This window comes from Pipra filicauda, unplaced genomic scaffold (assembly GCF_003945595.2).
Source record: "Pipra filicauda isolate LSUMZ 115617 unplaced genomic scaffold, ASM394559v2 scaffold165_size2600900_pilon, whole genome shotgun sequence".
Classification (NCBI taxonomy): Eukaryota; Metazoa; Chordata; class Aves; order Passeriformes; family Pipridae; genus Pipra; species Pipra filicauda.
In genome coordinates, this window is record NW_024104162.1 from 723,973 (window position 1) to 744,822 (window position 20,850).

Sequence of the window (20,850 nt, forward strand, 5' to 3'; positions counted from 1 at the left end):
GACAGAATCCTGCACTTTTCAGTGTGGCAGCCTTGATGTAAATAGATACACACATCGCTTGAATTTGTGGAGCAGCTCCTGGTAGCAAAGCCAAGACTGTAAGTGTGTGCAAGATCGGACTCCAAGGAGAGGGTGAGCAGGTGGGCACAAGCTTCCCTCGGGGCAGGGACACGGAGGGACACCTCACCACAGCTTTCACTGACCCAGTAAATGTCATGAGATGTCCCGGCGGCCTGCACAAACCCAGCATGTAGCAACGGCAGCTGGAGTAGTTCTGTTGACTCTGCTGTCGTTAAATGAGTCACAGTCTTGTAGGTCAGCAGGGAGTGGCGCGCCAGGAAATCAGTCACAAAAGTGGGGGAGAACCCCCCAGAATTCAAGCCTTAACTGACTGCTTTTAGAAGTTTTTATTTTCTTCAAATGGCCCATAGAATCGTGTGTGTCGGCAGAGCGGTTGCTCTTCTTTCGCAGAACCGCATCTCGTGCGAGCACCCTCGGCCTCCCCTCACCCGGACTGTGCAGAATGAAATCCCCCCAGCCCAGAGCCCGGGATCTGCCGACCCTGGCGCTGGGTCACCCACCCACGGCTGCCTCTACCCCTGGCCGTCACCCGGCCGGTGGCCTGACCTGCCCGAGAGAGGCTGTGGTGGGGGTGCGCGGGTGGGTCGGGGGCTGCGCTCCTGTTCCCACTGCGGGGCTTAGTTGTGTCTGTGGGGTGAGGGGGCTGTACCCCGTCCGGGCACTAGCGCCAGGCCAGCTGCGCTCCCGCCCGTGCCCCGGTGCCAGGGGGTCGCGCTCCCGGCCGTGCCGCGGTGCCGGCCGTGCAACGGTGCCCCGGGGCCGCGCCCCGACCCCGCCCGGCGCCTCGGCCAGGTGAGGGTCGGCGCAGCGGGGACCCTGTTCCTCCAAAGGCTCTTCCAACCCAGCCCAACCCAGCCCACAGCCCAGCCCTGCCCGGTGCGGCGGGGCGCGGGAGGCTGATGCGGCCGAGGGCGTGCCGCTCCCGGCGGATAAAGCCGGGCGGCGGCGCGGGGCCGCGCAGAGCCGGGGAGCGGCGGCGCAGCGCGGAGCGGGCGGGCCGGGGCAGCGGGGGCGGCGGCGGCAGCAGGAGGAGCGGTCGCAGCATCCAGCAGCGGGGCGGCCGCGGAGCGCCGCACTCCCTCACTCCTTCACTCCCTTCCCTCCCTCCCCGCAGGCGGGCGGGCGCGGCCGGGCGGGGCGCGGGCGGAGCGCAGCGGGCCGAGGAGGCGGAGCGGGGCCGGCCATGAGCACGCAGGCGCGGGGCCAGGGCGGGCGCAGAGCGGCCGATCCCGACGGCGAGATGCCGGCCACCGAGAAGGACCTGGCGGAGGACGCGCCGTGGAAGCGGATCCAGCAGAACACCTTCACCCGCTGGTGCAACGAGCACCTGCGCTGCGTCAACAAGCGCATCGGGAACCTGCAGCATGACCTGAGCGACGGGCTGCGGCTGATCGCGCTGCTGGAGGTGCTCAGCCAGAAGCGCATGTACCGCAAGTACCACCAGCGGCCCACCTTCCGCCAGATGCAGCTGGAGAACGTCTCGGTGGCCCTCGAGTTCCTGGAGCGGGAGAGCATCAAGCTGGTCTCCATCGGTGAGTGCGTCTCCGGCGGGCGGCTTTTGTTGTTTTCTCATTTTATTGTGTTTTTTTCCTGCGCCGGACCTTTGGCTGGGGAGCCGTGACGGGCTCAGGGTGGTGGAGGCTCGGAAGCTGAGGGGTTGCTGCAGCTTCTGTCCTTAAAGAGCTGTGTTTGCCGTGAGGCTGCCCCGCAGCCCGACTGTCGGGGCTGGCAGTGCTGTTTGTGCCGTGGGGCTGCACAGCCCGGCTGCCGGAGCCGGCAATGCGCTCCTGTGCTCCTCAGCGTCTCTCTTGGTCGCTACTTCATAGGTGAGGCTTTGCTTTCTGGTCTTTCCTGAAGAAAGCCAATGCTAGAGCACGTTCTCTCCTTGTGTAGCCAGTTTCCCCAGGCTCTGACCCCTCCAGCAGCCCGGCAGGAGATGGGACTGGGGCGATGCCTGCCTTAGCCGGGCGTACGTGGGCTCTGGCAGAGTGCTGGAGCCAGACTCTCACAGCTGTGCGGAGATAGCTGCTGCCGTAGGTAGTACAGGAGAGTGAGGAGACTTTTTTTTGCTCACCGCAGCCCAGTAGATGATGCCAGTGTTCAGATTAGCATTGATGCTTGCCTAAGCACAGTTGCAGCTTTTGAACAGGATTGCACTTTCTCCTCAATCTTTCTGCTGCGGTAGGTTAGGGTAGGAAATGTACAAGGAACCCTGCTGACCCTAGGCAATGGGTGCTCTGAGGTACCGCCACCCTGGCTGGCATGAGATTTGCCCGTCCGTGCCATACTGGTAGATAACTGGTAGCTTGCACAGGAAACGAAAGCTGCTGGCATGCACGTCAGATTTCAGATCCCTCAGGAATGCATGCGGTGACCGTTTTGGGAATAGCTCAGGTGTGGCCACAACGTAGTCTGCAAAGCAGTAATTTGAATGCCTGAGAGATCTCTGGGAAGGAATGTGACTGTCTTTTCTAGCTCTTTGCCAGATAATTCTAACTACTACCTCCTGATGACTCTGGCCACGATGAATTGCACAGCTGAATTTCGGTGAGTGCAGCTCTCCTCAGTTGTCTAAAACTCTTGGCCAAGGTGAAAGCTGTTTCCCTTCAAAGGATTCAGCAACAATAACAAGAAAATAGAAACTTCTGCAGTTTGGGGGAGACCTACCCCCCTCTGGAAACCCATGGCTAGGTGGAGTGGCTGGGTACTCTACAAATGTGTAAAAGCAGCTTTGGACAAGTAGAAGTGAGTAGTCTGTGTCCCGAGCGGCTGATTATCCTGCCAGGGTAGAACAGTGAACGTACTTGCAGCTGGGAATGGAGTTGGTGCTAATTATTTACTTAGAGATGAATTCCCTTCTCACACGGTGGGGTTCGAGTTGCAGCTGCTGGCTCCTGGGCTGAGCTTTTGCTAACATCGGATCTCACCTTCCTGTGGCAGCTGCTGGACTGGCTCCTTACAGCCACAACACAAACACCAGGCCAGCGCTCCTTTCTTATTATATTGTTTACTCTAGAAGAATGTTGCTGCTCCAACTGCCTTCCTATTTGTCTGTGGGACTTCCCGACGGCTGTGGTTTTGAGAGATCAAGGTTAGTCCAGCCAGGTCTGGCTTCCAGTGACTTCCTTTTTAGAAACACTGCTGCAGCAGCACAGCTCCCTTACAGGATTAGGCTGCGCTGCAGGATGGCTGTAATCATTTAAGACACATCTAATTGTTTTGCAGCTTACTTGCATTGTGTTGGCTATTAAAAAAAAACAGAAAAACCAAAAACCTAAACAAACCCTGACAAAACTTGAAACTTTGGCAGAATGGAATGACTATGACTAGTAGCACCTTTGCCATGTCCCAGCCTCTGCATGAAGGGATATACAGCCTATCCATGCTCTGCTACCCGTGCTGGAGCCAGGAGGTAGCACAGGAGCTCTACTGTGCAGTCCATCCTGGATAAACTGAGCCAGTCCTGAAAAAACATCCTGAATGTCCTTTCCAAAATGATGTTCCAAGTGAGCCTTGCAGTGGTCCATTGGGTTGAAGGGCTGAAGCTCTCAGCATCTTTCCTGCAGGCACAGCATCTGCTGGGATCACTACCTGTTCCTGCTGTGATTCTCCCTGCAGGTTCTGAAGAACTTGGAGCTTTCTTTTTGTTTCTATTGTTTAGTCTCTTTTGTATTGCTGAACAAAACCAGGACCATTGCAGGTCCTGGAGCTAAAGTGAAAAAAAGAAACCAGTAAAGGCTTTAGGTGGAGAACTTTTATGACCATGTTGGTGTTTAGGGCCAGCTCTGGGCCAAATCAACAGGGAAAACCTGACAGCTGCGCCTGCTGGATTTCTGGCATTAATAATGCCATCAGACCTCTGCTGAGTGGATGCAGTGCCTGTTCCAGTTATTATTTAACTTCCAGGAACATTTTGGAACCCATGTATTATGGCTCAGCTACCGCTGCTATACTACAACCACACTAAACCTTTTCAGTAGCAAGCTTTTGGTGTTCAGTGTTTGTCCATTTAAAATAAGTCTGCTTATACACAGAGAACTCAGTTTAATTTACAGTGTTTGACCACAACCCTTTCTGGATGCACATTAGCAGCCCAACCTCTCCTACTCTTGTTACCCCTTGTTTAGTGTCTGCTCAGAGTCTTTTGGTAGTTTCAGGAAGCTTTTCTTCTAGGCATGAAGTTCCTTCAGTGCAAGTTTGAGTGCATGTGTGATCTACTGTAAAAAAGGCCATGAAGGACATGGGTGCTTTGTGCCATCCAGCAAGGATGGGACTGAACGCTCTGAAAGAGTTGCTCCTGGGGGCAGGTGACTTCATGGAACCTTCTGCTCAACATGAGGTGGCTGCTGTGCTGCTGAAGTGTTAACAAATGTTAAGTCTAGCTTTTTTCCTTGTCTGCTAGACTGAGATAATTGCAGATTCCTGGGTGCTGAGTGGCATGTGGCATGACAGGCACTGAGAGTAGGATGCCAGGAATGTGGAGCACAAGGGCTTTGCTCTTGGCTGAAGGGGCTGATCGACTCTACAGATTGCTTAGCAGAGAAGGGAGGGGGGTGAAGCTTATTTGGCACTGAGCTTGTCCCTAGAAATCCTGATAACTGGCAGTAGGAGTCAACTGATTTAGCTTAGAAACAGAGGAGTTGGGTGTCTGAAGCCTAGCAAGAGGTTTTGGGCTGTGACCTGCCAAGTTACCCACAAGCTTGCAGCCAGCACGTCCTAGGAGTGTACTCTGATGCTGCTCAGTGCCTGTTGACAGTGTTCTCTTGGCTACTGCTCGCCCAGCAGCCTCGTGTCACTGGCAGAGGTGGGATGGATGCCAAGCTGGCTTGTTCGATAAAACTGCAGTCTTGGGCTGCCAGAATCAGACTCATCAAACTGAAAAATGTGGTTTCTCTGCTAGATTGCACATTCACCAGGTAAGTGAGCTGATCTGGCTTGCCTTGCAACAGCAGGATGTCATGTGGTGGTGCAAGTAAGTGGATGGGCAGTGGCAGGTCCGCTGCCTTGGCACTAGGATCTGGTACTGGCCTTGGTTACAGCTGTGTGGTTTGTTTTCAGATTTGTCTTTGTGGTGGTCCTGAGTGCCATGGCAGTGCCTGCAGGGAGTTGAGCTATGCCAGGAAGGCGATGGATGAGGAGACGATGGGGTTATAATCGTGGTCTGTTGGTACTTGCCTCGTGGATACTTTGGTGGTCTTGGCATGTCTCAGCTGCAGGAGTATTTCTGGAAGGGCTGTCTCTGACCAAGCCTAACCTGTGTGCGGGGTGGGGTTTTGGTTAATGACCAAGTACTTGATGCACTCACTGTGGTCTATAGTGCAGACCTCCAGCATGCACTAGAGGTGAAAGTATCTTGACCTGTGAGTCTGAGTACCTTATGGAAATCTCATTTTAGGAAAATGATTGAAAACCAACTTTCTTTCCTAGATTGTTGATACACTAAAGGATGATAAAACAAACTTTACATTTCTAGAGGAAAACTAGTGTCTCCTAAAACTTGGTGAATGTGTTGTCCTGTAACACCTAAAGCTAGGTCCTTGAAAACTGAAAAAAAAAAAAGGTGTTTTCAGCCTGTGTACATTTAGGGGCCCTTCTGTCTCACTCATGTTCTATTAACACATCATAAGGAGGTAGTCAAAATACACTTGCATTTTGTCTGCCACTTATCTGTGACTTCCCTGGAGGCTGTTTTCTGGAAAATATCCAGTGTATCTTGGAAGCAGATTTGTGCTTCTTGGAAATGTGACACTTAATCCTTCCCCTTGAAAATAATTTTTGACGAGAGTCAAAAATTTTGACAAGACTGGCAGTGGACATCACTGCTGGAGACTGGAGGGGGCTTCAGCTTCAGAGGGTGCTTGGTCTCCTCAGGACCTTCTGTTTCAGTTAGACTGCTGGTCTAATGAAAAAGTGCCTTTGGCTGAAGTATTAGTTCCAAGTTACAGGAAACTTTAAGGTAGCTTACACAGACTGTTCTTGCATTCTTTTACATATGAGCGGAAACTTGTAAAGTGATCAAACTTCAGTAAAATTACTTGGGGCCAGTTAGACTAATGTGCTAAACAGCTTTTTATTTAAGGCACTGAAAGCTATGCCAGCTATTCAAGAAGGACTGAAGTCTTAACTGCTCCATATTCTAATGCCATGTCCTGTATTGACTTACATGGGGATGTTTAAATCTAAATGGGTTACGATAACTCTTTTCTAGCCTGCAACTGGAATCTAAGAAGGTGGTTAGCCCTGTGTGTGGCCGTGCTGCTATGTTGCCAGCATTGTTCTGTGTCTGCTTCAAGCAATGGGAAGTAAAACAATGGTCTCTGAATCCCCCAGGCTGCAGAGGAATTCTGTTTTCTCTCTGCCCCTCAGAAACAGACTTTGATGTGCAGCTAGTTTGGGCCCTGAACAAGGGTTTGCCGAGTTTAGACCACTAACGCATGCAAGCTCACCAGAGTGAGAGTGTGTTGCAGGTAATGCTGGTGTGAACAAACCTCTGCTGTGCTGTGACACCAGGTCCCAGCTGCCAGCATCAATTGGATCTGTGTTCCTTTACTGCCTGGCATGATACTCAGCTCATGAATGTGGCACCTGGCCTGTAAGTCATTGCAGTAAAAGAGATGCAGAGCCTGGGGTTTGGCTCTATTAGGGCTTGGTACAGTGTGCCCGAGGAGCCTGTCACAGTAGCTCTTGCTTACAGAGCATTAAGCCTGACTCTGGCTGTTGGTGAGGCAGCCAGGCTTTCTGTAGAGAAACCTGTAGGTACCTGTGGGTGGAAGTATGTGAGGATTGGTAGCTGCAGTCTGCTTGGATGTGGCAAGAAAAACAGAATCAGATATCAGACCAAGTGTGTCTCTTATGGAGGAAGGAAATGCTGTGTAGCTGAATGTTAACTGTTAGGGGAAGAATCCAAAAAAAATATATGTAGAAAAGGCTAGGGGAAGACACTGCCCACCCTTATAAGGAGATCTGAGCAGTCTGCTACAGCCTTCAAGGTATGGCGCTGCTTTGTTTTGTTGCAGGTTGAATTAATGCAAATAGTGGTAGCGTTTGGGGAAATAAGCGTAGCAGTTTTCATGAAAATACTGTATCTGTGAAACTTGTGCTATCTGCTTCTGTATCTGCTCTTGATTGCTGTAGATGTATGTGTGTGTGGTAGAGGTGGATACTCACCCACCCTCTTGAAACCACCCACCGAGTGGGGTGAGTGGAGCTACCCTTGCTTTTCCTAGGAACTTGACCTCAGGTTCAGAGTTGTCAGCTGAGATTCGAGGTTCTGTGCAATGGGCTAAGTGAGCTCTGCCTGTTGATTTGGAGTAATGCAATGAAGCTCTAATGAGGTTTTTCCCCCAGGCCTTGCTTCTGGGGACTTGGTGCTGATTTTTTTCCCCACAAGGCAAAAGTTTTTGTAGCTTGCAATCTGCCTGTTTGTGTTCCTCCTGAGGAGGAACCAGTGCTCTGTAATCTAATAGGGAGGACTTTCTTCAAGGTCATCATTAGGAGATAAATCCTAGTCCTGTACTCAAAAGCTTTGCACTAAGTGTATGTTTGTATCTTAACCAGATGGTTCTCTGGACTCTGATGTGTTCGCTAACCTGTTAGTTTGGCTTTCTGTCCCTCCTGCAACTAACTTTGAGTTTTGAAGGTGTCTACATAGTATCTGGTACATCATAGTGAGGATTGTATCTGCTGCGGTGAGCTTCAGCTAATGGATTGCAATTCCTTGTGTAAGCACCATTCTGCTGTAAGCAGTTGTCTAACATCTGTAGTGAGATGTATGCAATGTCTAGTTCCTACTGTGGTGGTACATGGCAACGGTAACACAACCACTGCAAGAATAAACCGGATTTTTTGTGTTAGTGAGAACAAGCTAGGCCACTTCAAACAGCAGCCAAACAAAGCTTTGCTCAAGTTCCTGGGGAAGCAAGGGTTGCCTGACACATCCTCCCTTGTGCTGAGTAACCCAGCAGACACTGCCCTGGGCTGCCTGAGGGTGGGCAGAGGGTGGAGCAGCTGAATCCTGTGTCCCCTGGTGTGATGGGTTGGGGTTGCTTGGACCCCCTGCTGATACTGCCCTTGAAAGAAGCCACGTCTCTTTAAACTGTCTGAAAAGAGTGGCCACACATACAGCTGCACTGTCTGGTTGCTAGTGAGATGCTTCCCCTGAGTCAGAGGTGATGATCCTCCTTCCTTACAACCCGTAGAAGTAGACAACTAATCTAATGGGAAGGAATCAGTAAATACAGGAGGCAGTCTCTAACTTTATAAAACATAAATTCAGCAGTTACCTTCAGAGTTAATTTCTCTGGGTCACTGAAATATAGCAAGTTTTACTGATCAGGCTGGTAAGTTGGTAGTGGCAGAGCTTTGGTCATCCAGGCTGGGGCCTTTCTTGCAAAGGGACAAGCTGTTTTCATCTAGCAGCAGCAGCAGGTTGCATGAACTCTCCTGCCAATGTTACCCAGTAACAGCACAAAAATCACTGTGGGCTGCAATGACATCATGGGCTGTGGCTCCTTCTCCCTTGCTTCAGGCCATGCCATAAATCATGACGCATTTATTTGTCAGTGCATTGAATTACTGCAGCATGAGCTGGCCAGGCTGCGTGGCAGCACAGCTCCCAAACGATGGGTCCTCTGGGGGTGACGGTGGGCACAGGCTGCCATGCTGACACCCAGGCTGCCTGCTGAGAGGGACAAATTGGGCAAGGGCTGTCTCAGCAGCACGTCCCAGTGTCGCCCACGCTCATTGCTGTGGGTGGTGCTGGCATGGCGTGGGTGCTGTGCTGAGCAGCCAGGCAGAGGCTGTCAGCTGCCCTCTGCTCTCCCCACGCTGCCAGGGTGGCTCTTGCTGCCTCCTGCTTGCCTGGGTGGGGTGCAGGCACTTGTGACACTGACCACATCCCTCTGCACAGCCACTCTGCTGCGGAGCAGCAGCTGAAAGCAGTGGAGCCACCCTTCCTGCTAGCCCATGGCCAGTGTGCTTCCATCCGCTTTTTGTGCTGAAATCTGGGGTTTCAGCTCTCTGTGCTGAAACCTGTGCAATGAGCTCTGGGCTGAGCTGTTAAAAGCTGCTCTGAAATGCCAGCTCCTGTGCTTTGCATGGGTGCTGTGAGCACATCTGGACCTGGGGGCTGCCTGAGCCTGACCTGGGAGTAGGATGCTGGTGGCTGCTCTCCTCCATGGCTTGCAGCCTACGGCAATTTTGGGCTACCCTGTATGCTTGTGGCTGTCTACTGCTTTTGATTAGTCTGTGGTTGCTCTTGGGAGGAGACAACGTATGTGTCTGTATTTCTGAGCCTATATGAAAGGGCACTCTCGTGGTTGGTGGGCCCAAAATCAGCTGTAGGTGGCAACTGGTGAGCTGTGTTGTGTACACAGCTTTGAAAAGTCTGCTCTGGAGCCCTGCAGCAGAAGGCAGGGCATACAGAGCTATGCTGAGCAAACACTCATGATATGTGCATCTGAAGGTTATTCAAACACAGAAGAGGAAATACTGTTCCCCTTGGCTAGATACTAACATGCTCTATCTATGCTTCCTTTAATTGGTGTAATTAACTGTTTTGCATTCCCTTTTCTCACAACAACCTTGCAGTAGTAGGTGCAGCAGTTTTAGTGGACTTTCCATAGGCAAATACTGGCAAGCCAGGTCTTGGTTTAGGTCTCGGTGCTAAAACACTGACAGATACATCTTGGAGGTGAAGTTTACCTTTTTGCAGATCCTCCCCTTGTTATAAGGTGAGCGATAGGAGCAGGTCGCCCTGGTCTTGAACTGCAGAAGTGAAGAGCCTGAGCTGAGGGGTGTGTGCAGGATCCTGCAATTGTCTTTGCATTTTTCTTGCTGGGAACTGGCAGTATAACAAATACACCTTGTATCTGTCATAGTGTGAGACACAAATCTTGGATTAATCTGTCTGCTTTTGATCCTTGCTACAGAACAGGAAACGCTGGCTTGCTAAACAAAATTGGTGTCTAACTGTCGTTTTGATGGTGCAAGATATCAAGTGTTACCTCACCATCACAACTAGACAGTGAATTTCTGCAGGGTTTCCTTTTCTCTGCAAGACTGTAAGTAATTCTGCTTAGTAATTCTGTCAGTCTCCCAAATAATCTGAAGCCCAGACACCTGTGAGCCTGCTCCAGCACCTGGGTGCTCCTGCAGAGCTACTGTTTGCTGGTGTCACTCCAGTTGCGGTGGTGCTCTGAGCAGTTGTCGCTTGCTCAGCCATGGCTTGTTATCAAATTCCCTTGCGGGGGAAGAATTGGTGTCTGAGCAAACTTAACATACAGGCTGTGGGAAGACTGGGGATGCTAATCGTGTTGTTTCAGCTTTGTTCCGGCTGTTGATTAACAGTGTGGCTGCATGCAAATATCCGATAGCTCATGTAACCGCTGGAGCAAGATCAATGATCTAATTAAAAGTCAAATAGAAACAGCTTTAGTAGTCTCTGGGGATTATTTCTTTTGGTAACTCTTTTAGGCATGTGGTAAAAATGCTATGAAGAAGTAGAAACACTAGGCTGGTGACTGCCAGGAAAATTCGTGGTGATACTTGAAAGGGCAGTGACTTCCAGTGCCCCAGCCCAGGCTCAGCAGTGCTGGACGTTGCGGCTGTCATAAGTCAGGACATGTAGGCTTTTAAACTGGGACCATGGGATTCTCTATAGTCGTGCCATCTTAATGCTCTCAATGCTTTGTGATCATGTAGCCCTGTGCTATCCTTGTGCTGGCTGAAGTGAGTTTGTTGCTCTTAACAGAGGATGCAGCATATATGCTGGACAACTGAGCAGCTACATCAAACATGGGTGGCCAAAGGGAGGAAGGTGACTTGTGACCACCCAGTGCAGCTGCTGTTGGAGAAGACCCTGGCTGGCAAAGCTTGGCCACATGTTGATAAACCAGCTCCTATAATAATAGTACTTCCCTGGCCTCACCTGAGTGCTGAGCAAGAGCGAGGATTGCCAGCTCCACCAAGTCAGCAAAGACCAAGTGAGATGTCCACTTGAGAGGCCACAAAGTCAGGCTACCCAGGAGTGCCTGCAGATCCCCGTGGCCCTGAGCTGCAGTGTACCCCAGGGCTCCCCAGGGCCACGCAGAAGCAGGCGCAGCTCCCAGGTAGCCACTTATATTTTGTGCATCCAAAAAAGTTAGAAGAGCTTGAGATAGTCTTCCAGTGGTTCAGGCTCTCCCCAAAACCATGAGTGAAGAAGCCCTGATTGCATTCAGCTTACAGCCACTGTACAGCGGGGTGGCTCAGCACTGCCCTTGGTGCTGTCACACCGGATGATCCGTGGCTGCTCAGTCAGCATTGCTGAGCATGCTAATGACTTGCAGACATCTGCAGTTATAGGGATAGGAGCATGTGGAACTCCTGGACAAGGGTATTGCAATGCCCTTGTCCCAGAGAATTAACTGCATTGCCGTCAGGATCCTCACCTGAGTATATCCCTATGTCCTGATTTCTGGAAGGAAGCAGTTTGGAGCTGCTCTGTGAGGGTCATCTCATGGAGGTGGTTTACTGTGCTGTGAAAGCAGCATGAGCAGCAGACTTCAGTGAGGAGCTGCTAGTTCAGGCCCTGGAAACAGTGGAAATGTCTGGCGTGTCCTGGATGGAAAGCTCTGCTGAACAGCATTGGACTCAACTAGGGAAGCCTCCTGAAGTTAGTGGCATAAAACCCTACTTCAACAAATCCACTTCAAATTTTGCTGTGGTTTTGTAGCCTAGCTCGGAGTTCAATATTTAAGAGTGAAGAAATACTTCTTCTGATATAGATAAATAAGAAAACTATGTCCCTTTGACGAGTTCTAATGGCAAAGAGAAAAAATGAACTGCTTCACACAAAGTGCTGCAGCTATTGTTTGAAAGCACTGCCTAAGGTAGAGGAAGCTCAAATATTTTAATTAACCAGCTTTATTACTTAAACATAGGCATTAACAAGCTGCACAATATTTCTTACTCTACCTGTAAGAAAAGTAACTCAGGCTCCTGAAGCATTACCTGGACAGCAAGAATATTCAAGCTCAAATGTAGAAGCTGAGAGAAGCAGCCCAGTATTCATCTAGGAGCAAGATAAACACCTATGGGGCTCTTGTTCTGTCTGGGTATAGGTAATAGCATGCTACTAAACATTTTTTCACTGCAGAATGGAGGAATTGCTAACAAATGAGGTGGCCTAATGCTGTACCAAACCTGGTAGGCAACTGGAAGAGGTATGGGAGATCAGACAGAGCAGCATAGCTTGTGATGTTACTGCAACTATTCCAACTCTAGAAAAATTGCCCCTAGAGCGAGTGCTTTATTTTTGTGTGCTGTGTTAAAAATGTGAAATACAATAGGCTTGCAAATGTGAACAATGTGAGACTGCAGATTAAAAATGAGATCTTGCAGCTGGTGAGGATTTGGGTAATTGCCTGCACCCTGCTTGGTCAGCATACGTGTGGTGGAGTGCTGTCCCTGAAGACTAGGGAGAGCTGCAAGCTTGTGAAGTTTGGAAAGACTCGTGTGAAGCCTTTAGTTGGAAGATTTGAAGTCCAGCCTCTGGAGAGGAAAGGTGGTATCCCTCTGAGTGCTGGCTGGTTTGGAAATGCTGTTAGCATCCAGAGCCTGTTACGGCTGAGCAGCTCCCAACAAAGTTGGATTAGGCTGATGGTGTCAAATGAGTGGAACTGCTTCTACCTCTTGCTAAGAGCAACCTGGGAGGGGGGAAGAGGGGGAGGATGGCCACTGAACAGAGCCCTTGCATGGCACAGGACCTACGGGGCAGGAGGGTAGCTCTGGGGGCTGGGGCCAGCCAGCCCATGGCAGCTGGGGTGAGACAAGGGAGTCTGCTGGACTACTCAGGGCGATGCAAAAGCCCCACATTGGAAGCAAAGCTTTGCTGTGCAGTGACTGAGTGGGAGGAGGGGGTACATGGTCTCATGAACTCACATTGCACAGCTGGGGCTAATGTGTGCTCAAGCTGTACCATTAATCCCATATGGTCCTCTTTAAGGTGCTTAGAGACCACCCGTGCAGAGTGTGCCTCTGCAGATTCACCACCACTCTCCCGCTCATGAAAGCTTCTCTCAAAAGAGGTCTGTGATAGTGGCTGCCACCGTTGGATGAATTACCTGGGCCTCAAGCCAAGCGTCTATTCCTTATGTTAACGGCTTGTAGCTGAAACTGTATAAACACAGGGCTGTCGTGTGTGGGATGTTAAACACACAGGGCTGAAATCGCCACCGTGCAGGGGCCAGCCTTGTGTGATCTGCAGATGGAAGTGTGTTTACTGCTGGTTTGCATAAGTATACAAAAATGTGTTCAAACAACTTCACTGTTTCCCCAGAAAGAGGGGAAAGCTTCCTCCTTCAAGAAGCGGCTGTACAACACTGAATATTTTTTTATTTAAGAATTTACATTCTAGGAAGAAAACGACCTTCCTTCTTTCACAGGGATGGTCATGGTTTTCTGTGGAGGGAAGAATAGGTGTCTGTGTGTGAAAGCTCATGAAGGGTTAAATCTATCTGGCTTACACACAGAAACATTAAGACATCTTCATAGTGGTCAGAGAAAAGTAGCAGTGCTTTCCTGGCCCATGCGTGTGCTTGTAGTGACTGTGTCCTGAGCATCCTCACTTGATGTGTGGCTGCAGAAAGCAGCCTGGATGTGCAGATGTGTCACCCCCTCCTGATGGGCCCTCACGTGGCAATGCTGTGGCAGTGGCTGGAGCTGGGAGGCAGGATGATGGCTGGTGTTAGTGCAGGGCTGCTTCTGGTGCTGTGTGTTTGTGTTGGGAGGGTGTGCTATGTCTGAATGTCAAAATGAACTGGTGAAATGGTTCGGATGTTGGAGGGGTGTCTCCAAAGCGGCTGTTCCTATCTGCAGTGGGGGTATGGCAGCTTGTCGTGGTTTAAACCCAGCCAGCAGCTCTGCCCCGTGCCGCCACTCACACCCCTCCGGTAGGATGGGGGAGAGAATTGAAAGAGTAGAAGTGAGAAAACTCGTGGGTTGAGATGAAGGCAGTTTAATAAGCAAAGCAAAACAAGGCATTCATTCACCACTTCCCATGGGCAGGCAGGTGTTCAGCCATTCCCAAGAAAGCCAGGCTCCATCACACGTAATGGTTACTGGGGAAGACAGGCAACATCACTCCAAACATCCGCCCCCTCCTTCTTCTGGCTTTGTGCTGAGCGTGACTCCATATGGTATGGGATATCTCTGGTGTCAGTGGGGGTCTGCTCTCCCTTCCCAACTTCTTGTGCACCCCCAGCCAACTTACTGTTGGGGTAAGAGGCAGAAAATGCCTTGACTCTGTGTAAGTGCTGCTCAGCAGTAACGAAAACATCCCTGTGTTATCAACACGGTTTTCAGCACAAATCCAAAACACATCCCCATACCAGCTACTGTGAAGAAAATTAACTCTAGCCCAGCCAAACCCAGCACAGCAGGTTAGCATTTAATTACTTTTCCTGTTGCTTCTCAGGGAAGTGGTTGGACTGAGATAGCTGACCTGCTGATATGTTCTGGAATAACTGTCATTAAGCTGCAGAGGGCTTCAGAGCACCTGTAACGTTGTACCTGGGTTTATATGCTTCAGAACAAGCCTGCATAGAGCAGTGCTGTTAGGTGCTCAGAATCAGAGACTATCAAAACTGAGACAAACCACAAATCTTTTGCATAGCTAAAGTAGTTGGCAGGGTGCTTTCTGATGTGTTACCAACCCCAGACCACAAAGTGTGCTCCAGTCCTGTGCTTTGCTGCTGCAGTGTGGAGATGGGTTGAGCTGTGCAGGGCTGCATGAATGGGGATTTCCTTTGAACAGCCCTGTGCACAGTGAATCACAGTCACTACCGCAATTCTGGTTTCAAATGGAAAAACTGAATCTTAGTGTCTGTTGTGGCCAAGGATTTCCCCAAACAGTAATCACTTCTGATAATTTCTAATGTGTTGGTTTTGGCTTCAGAAAGTCCATCCATTGCAGCTTTTGTGCCTGGTGTCTGTTGCACAGAAGATGTTAGACAGGCCTATCTGAATGGGCTCGTTTATCTGAGCAGGATTTTACATGCTGTTTCATATAACTATCTTGACCTACTCCCAGTGTGAGTAAACACACTGTTAGCAACACAGGGGTCACTCTGCTGTCTGGAAACCTCTGGATTATTCGTTGCTTCTTTGGTCTCGCAGAGGCATCTATTTTTTTTTTTTTCCCCCAGCTGTATCTTTTGCAACTTTTTCATCTCCAATGTACTCTGGTGGCTGAGGGTGGACCTTCCCTTTGTCCTCTGCACCAAAGCTTGGTAACCTTCCGTCAGTAATGTGAGATACAGCAAAGCGCTAATGGCTTGTCACCTAATGCCTCTGCCAGCTCCTGGGAGGCCTTTGCAAGAACTAGACAGGTTTTTGACCTTGGTGAGACCTGAAGTAACCTGTGAGATTTAGGATTACCTTAATCCTGCTGGGATGGTTACAGCACTCTCACACTTCAGAGACAATTCATTGCTTTGTTGTGTTACTTGTCGAATTCTGACTCTACAGTTGTTTTTATCAGTTCAGCCTTGCTGATGAAGAGTTGGCTTTCTAGTTATGTAAGCACATGATGTGTTATGAGGAGGTACTTTTTTGTTTGCATGCCTGAATGAAATAACAACCTTGAGTTGATCAGGCTCCTAGACAAGTATTTCATGCGAGGCTTAGACAATTCTGCATTTGACTAAAATTTTAATGTCTTATTTAAAGTGAAACTCATTTCCTGTGAATTGGCCAGTGGTGTTGCCAACTAAAGTGTAGCTGCTCGCTCTGATGGGAAGGCGAAGCCTTCCTGTGTCATGGCAGCAAATGTACTGACCCATAGGGAACACAGACCTTGTGGAGGATCATTCCCCTTTCACTCCTGCCTCATGCCTAGAGGAGGGACGTGTAGTTTGTGTCGAATCACTTGGTTTCAAAAGCTGAGCCAAGTGTTTCTCAGCAGAGTGTGTCAAAGGCAGGAGGATCCCTTTTCTTCCCCATCCCTCCATCATTTAACAGAAATCCACTCTCTGGCATGTTTGAGCCCCACTGCAGGGACTTTCCTTCCTGACCCATTCCTGGATGATTAATTGGCACTTGAGTGCCTTGTGTTACCCTGTCCTCACTGCTTTCTGGAACTTCCCTTCTCCAGGCTCTGACCCTGGGGCAGTGTTGGGTGTGTGTCTGTGTGAGTGCTATCCTGCAGCCCTTCTTACAAACCCATCCCACTGTGCCAGGTGCTGTCTGGGGCCTTTCCCAATCCACTTGTTGTCCAAGAGGTTGATGCAGTGGGTCTTGGCATGATGCCAGCCATGCTGTCCTGGAGGATGGGGGTCTTCTGCATCACCCTGAGCCCCTGGGGAGCAGGAATGTCCCTTGTGGGCTCGGGCTCTCTTGAAACAGCAAAGCACGAAGGGGCTGCTGTCCTGCCACACAGCTGCCACTCATTCGTCACTGGAAATGCGGATCTTTGCCATCGAGGGGATTGAACATCAACTGCTGGTTCAGTGCCGGTGCAGGGCGCTTCCACCGCCCGCCCCCGGCATAGGCAAGTGGGAGCCGCGGTGTCTCAGCCGCCCCTGGGGCCGGCAGCAGCACCGAGGGGCGTTGGGATGAGCTCAGCAGCGGGGAATGCGCTTTGCTGGGTGCAGGGACTGTGCTCGCGGGGCCCATTGTCAGTGGTTTTGGCAATGATGCCATGGCCGGCGTCGTGCCGAGGCAGGCCCGGAGCGCGCTGTGCCGGCAGCCATGTGCTGGGCAGGAGCTGCAGGTGGGGCGTGGGGGTTCCTGGCGATGTGTCCTGCCCCACGGCTGCCGGCGCTCAGCCGTGCTGGTTCAGGAGCCGAGCCGGGTTTTGGGGTCAGTGTGGCGGTGGTGTGCTGGCAGGCTGCCCCGCCAAGCTGGCGAGGGGCTGGTTGGCTGTGGACAAAGCAGCACTCATGGCAACTTGCTGCTGTACAAAGGCTGAACATTCAGGCTCCCTCTTCCCCCCGCCCCCCACCTTCCCCCAAATAAGAATCTCAAATAATTAGCACAGCATTCCTGTGTGCCAGCTTGGCTGGGTATCTGTGCTGCGGTCCTGCATCTGTGAGTGGGGACCTGCTTGGCAGGGAGCAGCTGAGTTTGAAATAGCCAGTGTGGCAGTTTTTATTCTTCTCTGTTGCATCCTTGCTCACTGCTAATCCCATCCCAGCAGCATGCAGGCAGTGTGGAGCCCTCCTGGTGCTCACAGGGGAGATGCTCCCTAGGACCACTCATGGCAAAGGTTGGACATGCACTAACACCTGCCTGCAGCTCTTCCTGAACATGAGAGTAATGCATTTACCTTCTCATATTGTAACTTGGTATATGTCTCTTCTGGCAGCAGAAACCTTAGGTGTGTTCACATTGAAAGTATTAAGGAATTTGATCATCAGCCACCCGCAGTTTGACTTTTTTCCCCACCCACCCTAACAATTCCTAACTTTGAAATTCTTGACTTCTCTTTCCCGCCCCCTTGGGTGATTTGAGTTTCTCTTGGAGAAGCTGGGTTGGTTTCTGCTGCTGTTACATTGCTGGCTTAAACTTGCTTTGTGTTATGCCTTTCTCTTCTGGATGTGAGACATGAGTGGTCTCTGGGTTCCTATTACGAAGTAGGGCAGAGCTATTTTAATCTGTGTTTCACTTCTGTGAGCTCCACTGTTTGATTATTTTTATTCTTTACTATATTAAAAGTCTGTATGATTTTTTTTTTCTTGTGAAACCTACACTGAAAGGACTAGATTTGAACTTATTTTTTCAGTTTTCAGTTCCACCTCATGAGATCCTTTCCAGAGGCCCAACATGCACCAGTCGACAGTACAGGGTGATAGATGCAACAGTGGCCTGAAGTTCTCTGACATAAGTGGTTTCAAATTCAGTTAAAGTAAAAACTATTTTAGTAGTTTAAAAACCTCTGAATTGTGATGTTTAATGTTTCGAATCCTTAAATGTGTCTCACAAAGACATGTTACTTTTTTTTTTTTTTTTAATAACCAGACACCCTGGTAAGCATAGAGGAAAATGGTTTCCATCTCCTTGTAAAAAAATAAAAACCCAAATTTTTTTTCCATCCTTCTGTCTGTGCCCAGATCATCACTCTGTTACTGTTCTTACAGCCCTCCAGTGAAAAGTCATTCCTCCTCTGGAAAACCTACCTTGTAAAAAGCTTAGTGGGTCTCTAAGTGTACATGGTGTATCACTTAGGCTTCCTGAAGATACATTTCCTCAGGTGACAGAGTCCCTGAGGCTCGTCAGTGAAGCTGAGTGCTGGCTGTGCCCCAGCACAGGGCAGGAGCTGAGCTGGGAGCAGATGAGCCCAAGGGTATTCAGGTAATCACAGGTAAGCTGGATGCTGAGGACCAGCTCTCCTAGGGGTCATAGCACCAGCTGTACACGCTGCTGAGAAGCAGAGGTGCAATGGGGCTGGAGCACGTGGCTGTTAGAGGCTGGCAGGGTACAGCCAGGAACCCACAGAACCAGCCTGAGTTCCGCCAGCCCGGTGCCAGCTCTGGGCAGGAGGCACAGCTGTGCTTCTGGGGGGTGAGGGCTGCACGTGGCTGGGCAACAAGCGATGGGCTGAGCCCTGGGGAGCTGAGAGGTGGACCTGGGCTTAAGGGTCACTGGAGGAAATGGTTACAGTATGTTCTCAAAGCACAGAGGAACCCCTGTAATTGATTTAAAGACATATTATCCCTACAGAGGATGTCACTAATGTCTTTAGCAGGCACAGTAAGCCTGTGAACAGATACTGTATGCTTCAGCAAAGAATTTCTTTAGGCAGCTTGCTCAGCTCCCTCTCATCTGTGTACTTCTGTTTGGCATGCAGGAGCCAGGCTTCTGAAGAGCTCTGTTCAATGTGGAGTTTTCTTTGTTCCAGAAGATTAAGCCCTAATGAGTCCTTAATTTTTCATTCCCCCAACTGCTATAGTTGTTTAACTATATGTATAACTATATGTAAGGTGAGAATAATTAAAGGTAGGGAAATGCTCAAGACTTAGACACCAAGGGTTAAAATTCTTGCAGTCCCTACATAAATGATCCATAATTGAGATGAACTTTGTGTGCCATACAAAGTTCCTTCCATGTCTGAAAATAAGGATAAGGGCTGCTGGTAATACTGCTCCTTTGTTTTGTATTAAGGACCATGCATCTTGGGTTCTCCCCATAGAACAAAAATTAAAGTAGGGAAGACATAAAAATTGAAGAGGATGACCTCTTTTTAGAGAAGCTGGATGAAAAGATCAGTACTGGTTGTGGTTTAACCTCCACATGTGAAAATCAACAGGAAAGCTTCTGAGATGACTTTGCTGAGACAGCAAACAGGCTGTGTTGACTGCAGCCTCAGCCAAGAAACTATTTAAATAAAATAAAATTCACTACTCAGAAGTTGCTCTTTCAGTCTTTCATTTGTTTTGCAAGACTTCCACAGTCTGTATGACTAGCTCGACTTAGTAAGGAAGCTGTCTGCTTCAGTAGCTTATCTTGTTTCCACTAATTGTCCAACAGAGAATGACTTGCAGCTCTGCTGTGGGGCAGAGTTTAAGGAACATTGCTGTAGTTTGGGTAGTGCTTAATCTGAACGCAGAGCAGACTTGCACATGAACAAAAAATACCAGTCACAAACTTTGTTTGTAACACTGGTTTTGGTTTGGATTTTTTTTTTTTTTGAATTGTAGAATTATAGACCTAATGAAGGTCATATAATTCAAGAACCGTGTGCTCCAGGTAGAGTTTAGGGATCTCTACTGGAGTAAACAAATGTGCAAGCCTCAAACCAATGCCAGATTTCAGTTCTGGCACTCGCTCCTGGGGCAGCTGCAAGCACTAATGCAGAGGGCCCAGCACTGGCAGTTTTCTGCTTGGTAGGTTGGGTTGGGAAGGTTTTTGTGGCCCAAGCCTTGAAAATGACACACATTTGTCTCAAAGTGGTCACGTTGCTGGCTCAGACTAGTCATGCTGCTGGCTGAAGCCATGGCACTTTAACATCTTTCTTTGTGCTTTGAGGAGTGTGATTTTACTAGTCCAAGTGTAACATATCGTATTAATATTTAGTATAGAGCAACAATTATAAATCAGTTTGAACAGTTGAAACTTGGTTCCTTTTCAAGACTTGAGACTGGTGGTATGTACTGCTGGCCTATGGAATTGCCATAATCCATTTTTTGGGCTGGTTGCCACTTAATTAATAGGATAATAAAAGGGTAAGAATTACAATCTAGACTTAGAGGTGTGATGGGGGAAGAAAATGAGCTCTGGTTCAGTCTGTTTTCCTCTTCACCCTACCAGGCAGCCACTTAAATCCTAATAGCTGACTAGGAAGCAGGATACTTCTACATAAAACTTAATGTTGGAGGCTATATATAGGCTTTTCTTTTTTTTTTTTTTTTTTTTTTTTTTTTTTTTTAAGAAGAATGAGTGCTCTCTTGTTCAGTGCTGGTGTTGATTCTGCAGAACAGCTTAAATTTGGCTGGCAGATTTTCCCCAGCAGTCAGCATGTCGAGATGTATCCCGACAGCAGGACCTCGGCAGTGGGCTGACAGCAGCCCTTCCCTGCAGAGGCTCCTCCTGCCTGCAGCTGAACGGGGGCTGTGTCTGGTGTGATGGCTGCTGCTATTTTGTTGACCTTGGATTGCCATCGGGTACTTTTAGAGAAGGAAAGCAAGTTGCAGTTGGAGAGTTGAAGCTAAAATGCACGTTGAACAGTGTAAGTGGGAATGAAGGTTTGTGTTAAATCCAAACTTGAGCGTTTCTGCTTTTTCTGCTTCTTGC

The 20,850-nt window shown here is 49.4% G+C and overlaps 1 protein-coding gene across 3 annotated transcripts in view; it reads left to right on the forward strand.

Moving 5' to 3' along the window:
- The first annotated feature begins 898 nt into the window (after positions 1–898).
- Positions 899–20,850, forward strand: part of FLNB (filamin B) — a 72,258-nt gene continuing 52,306 nt past the window's right edge. For 2 of the 3 annotated variants that reach the window (XM_027728813.2, XM_027728821.2), the window contains exon 1: positions 1,087–1,613. In XM_027728813.2, the coding sequence (XP_027584614.1) occupies positions 1,265–1,613 (349 nt within the window). In that variant the 5' untranslated portion in view covers positions 1,087–1,264. Of the gene's footprint in view, positions 1,614–20,850 lie in introns of all 3 variants that reach the window. The other variant, XM_027728803.2, reaches the window with a different exon arrangement.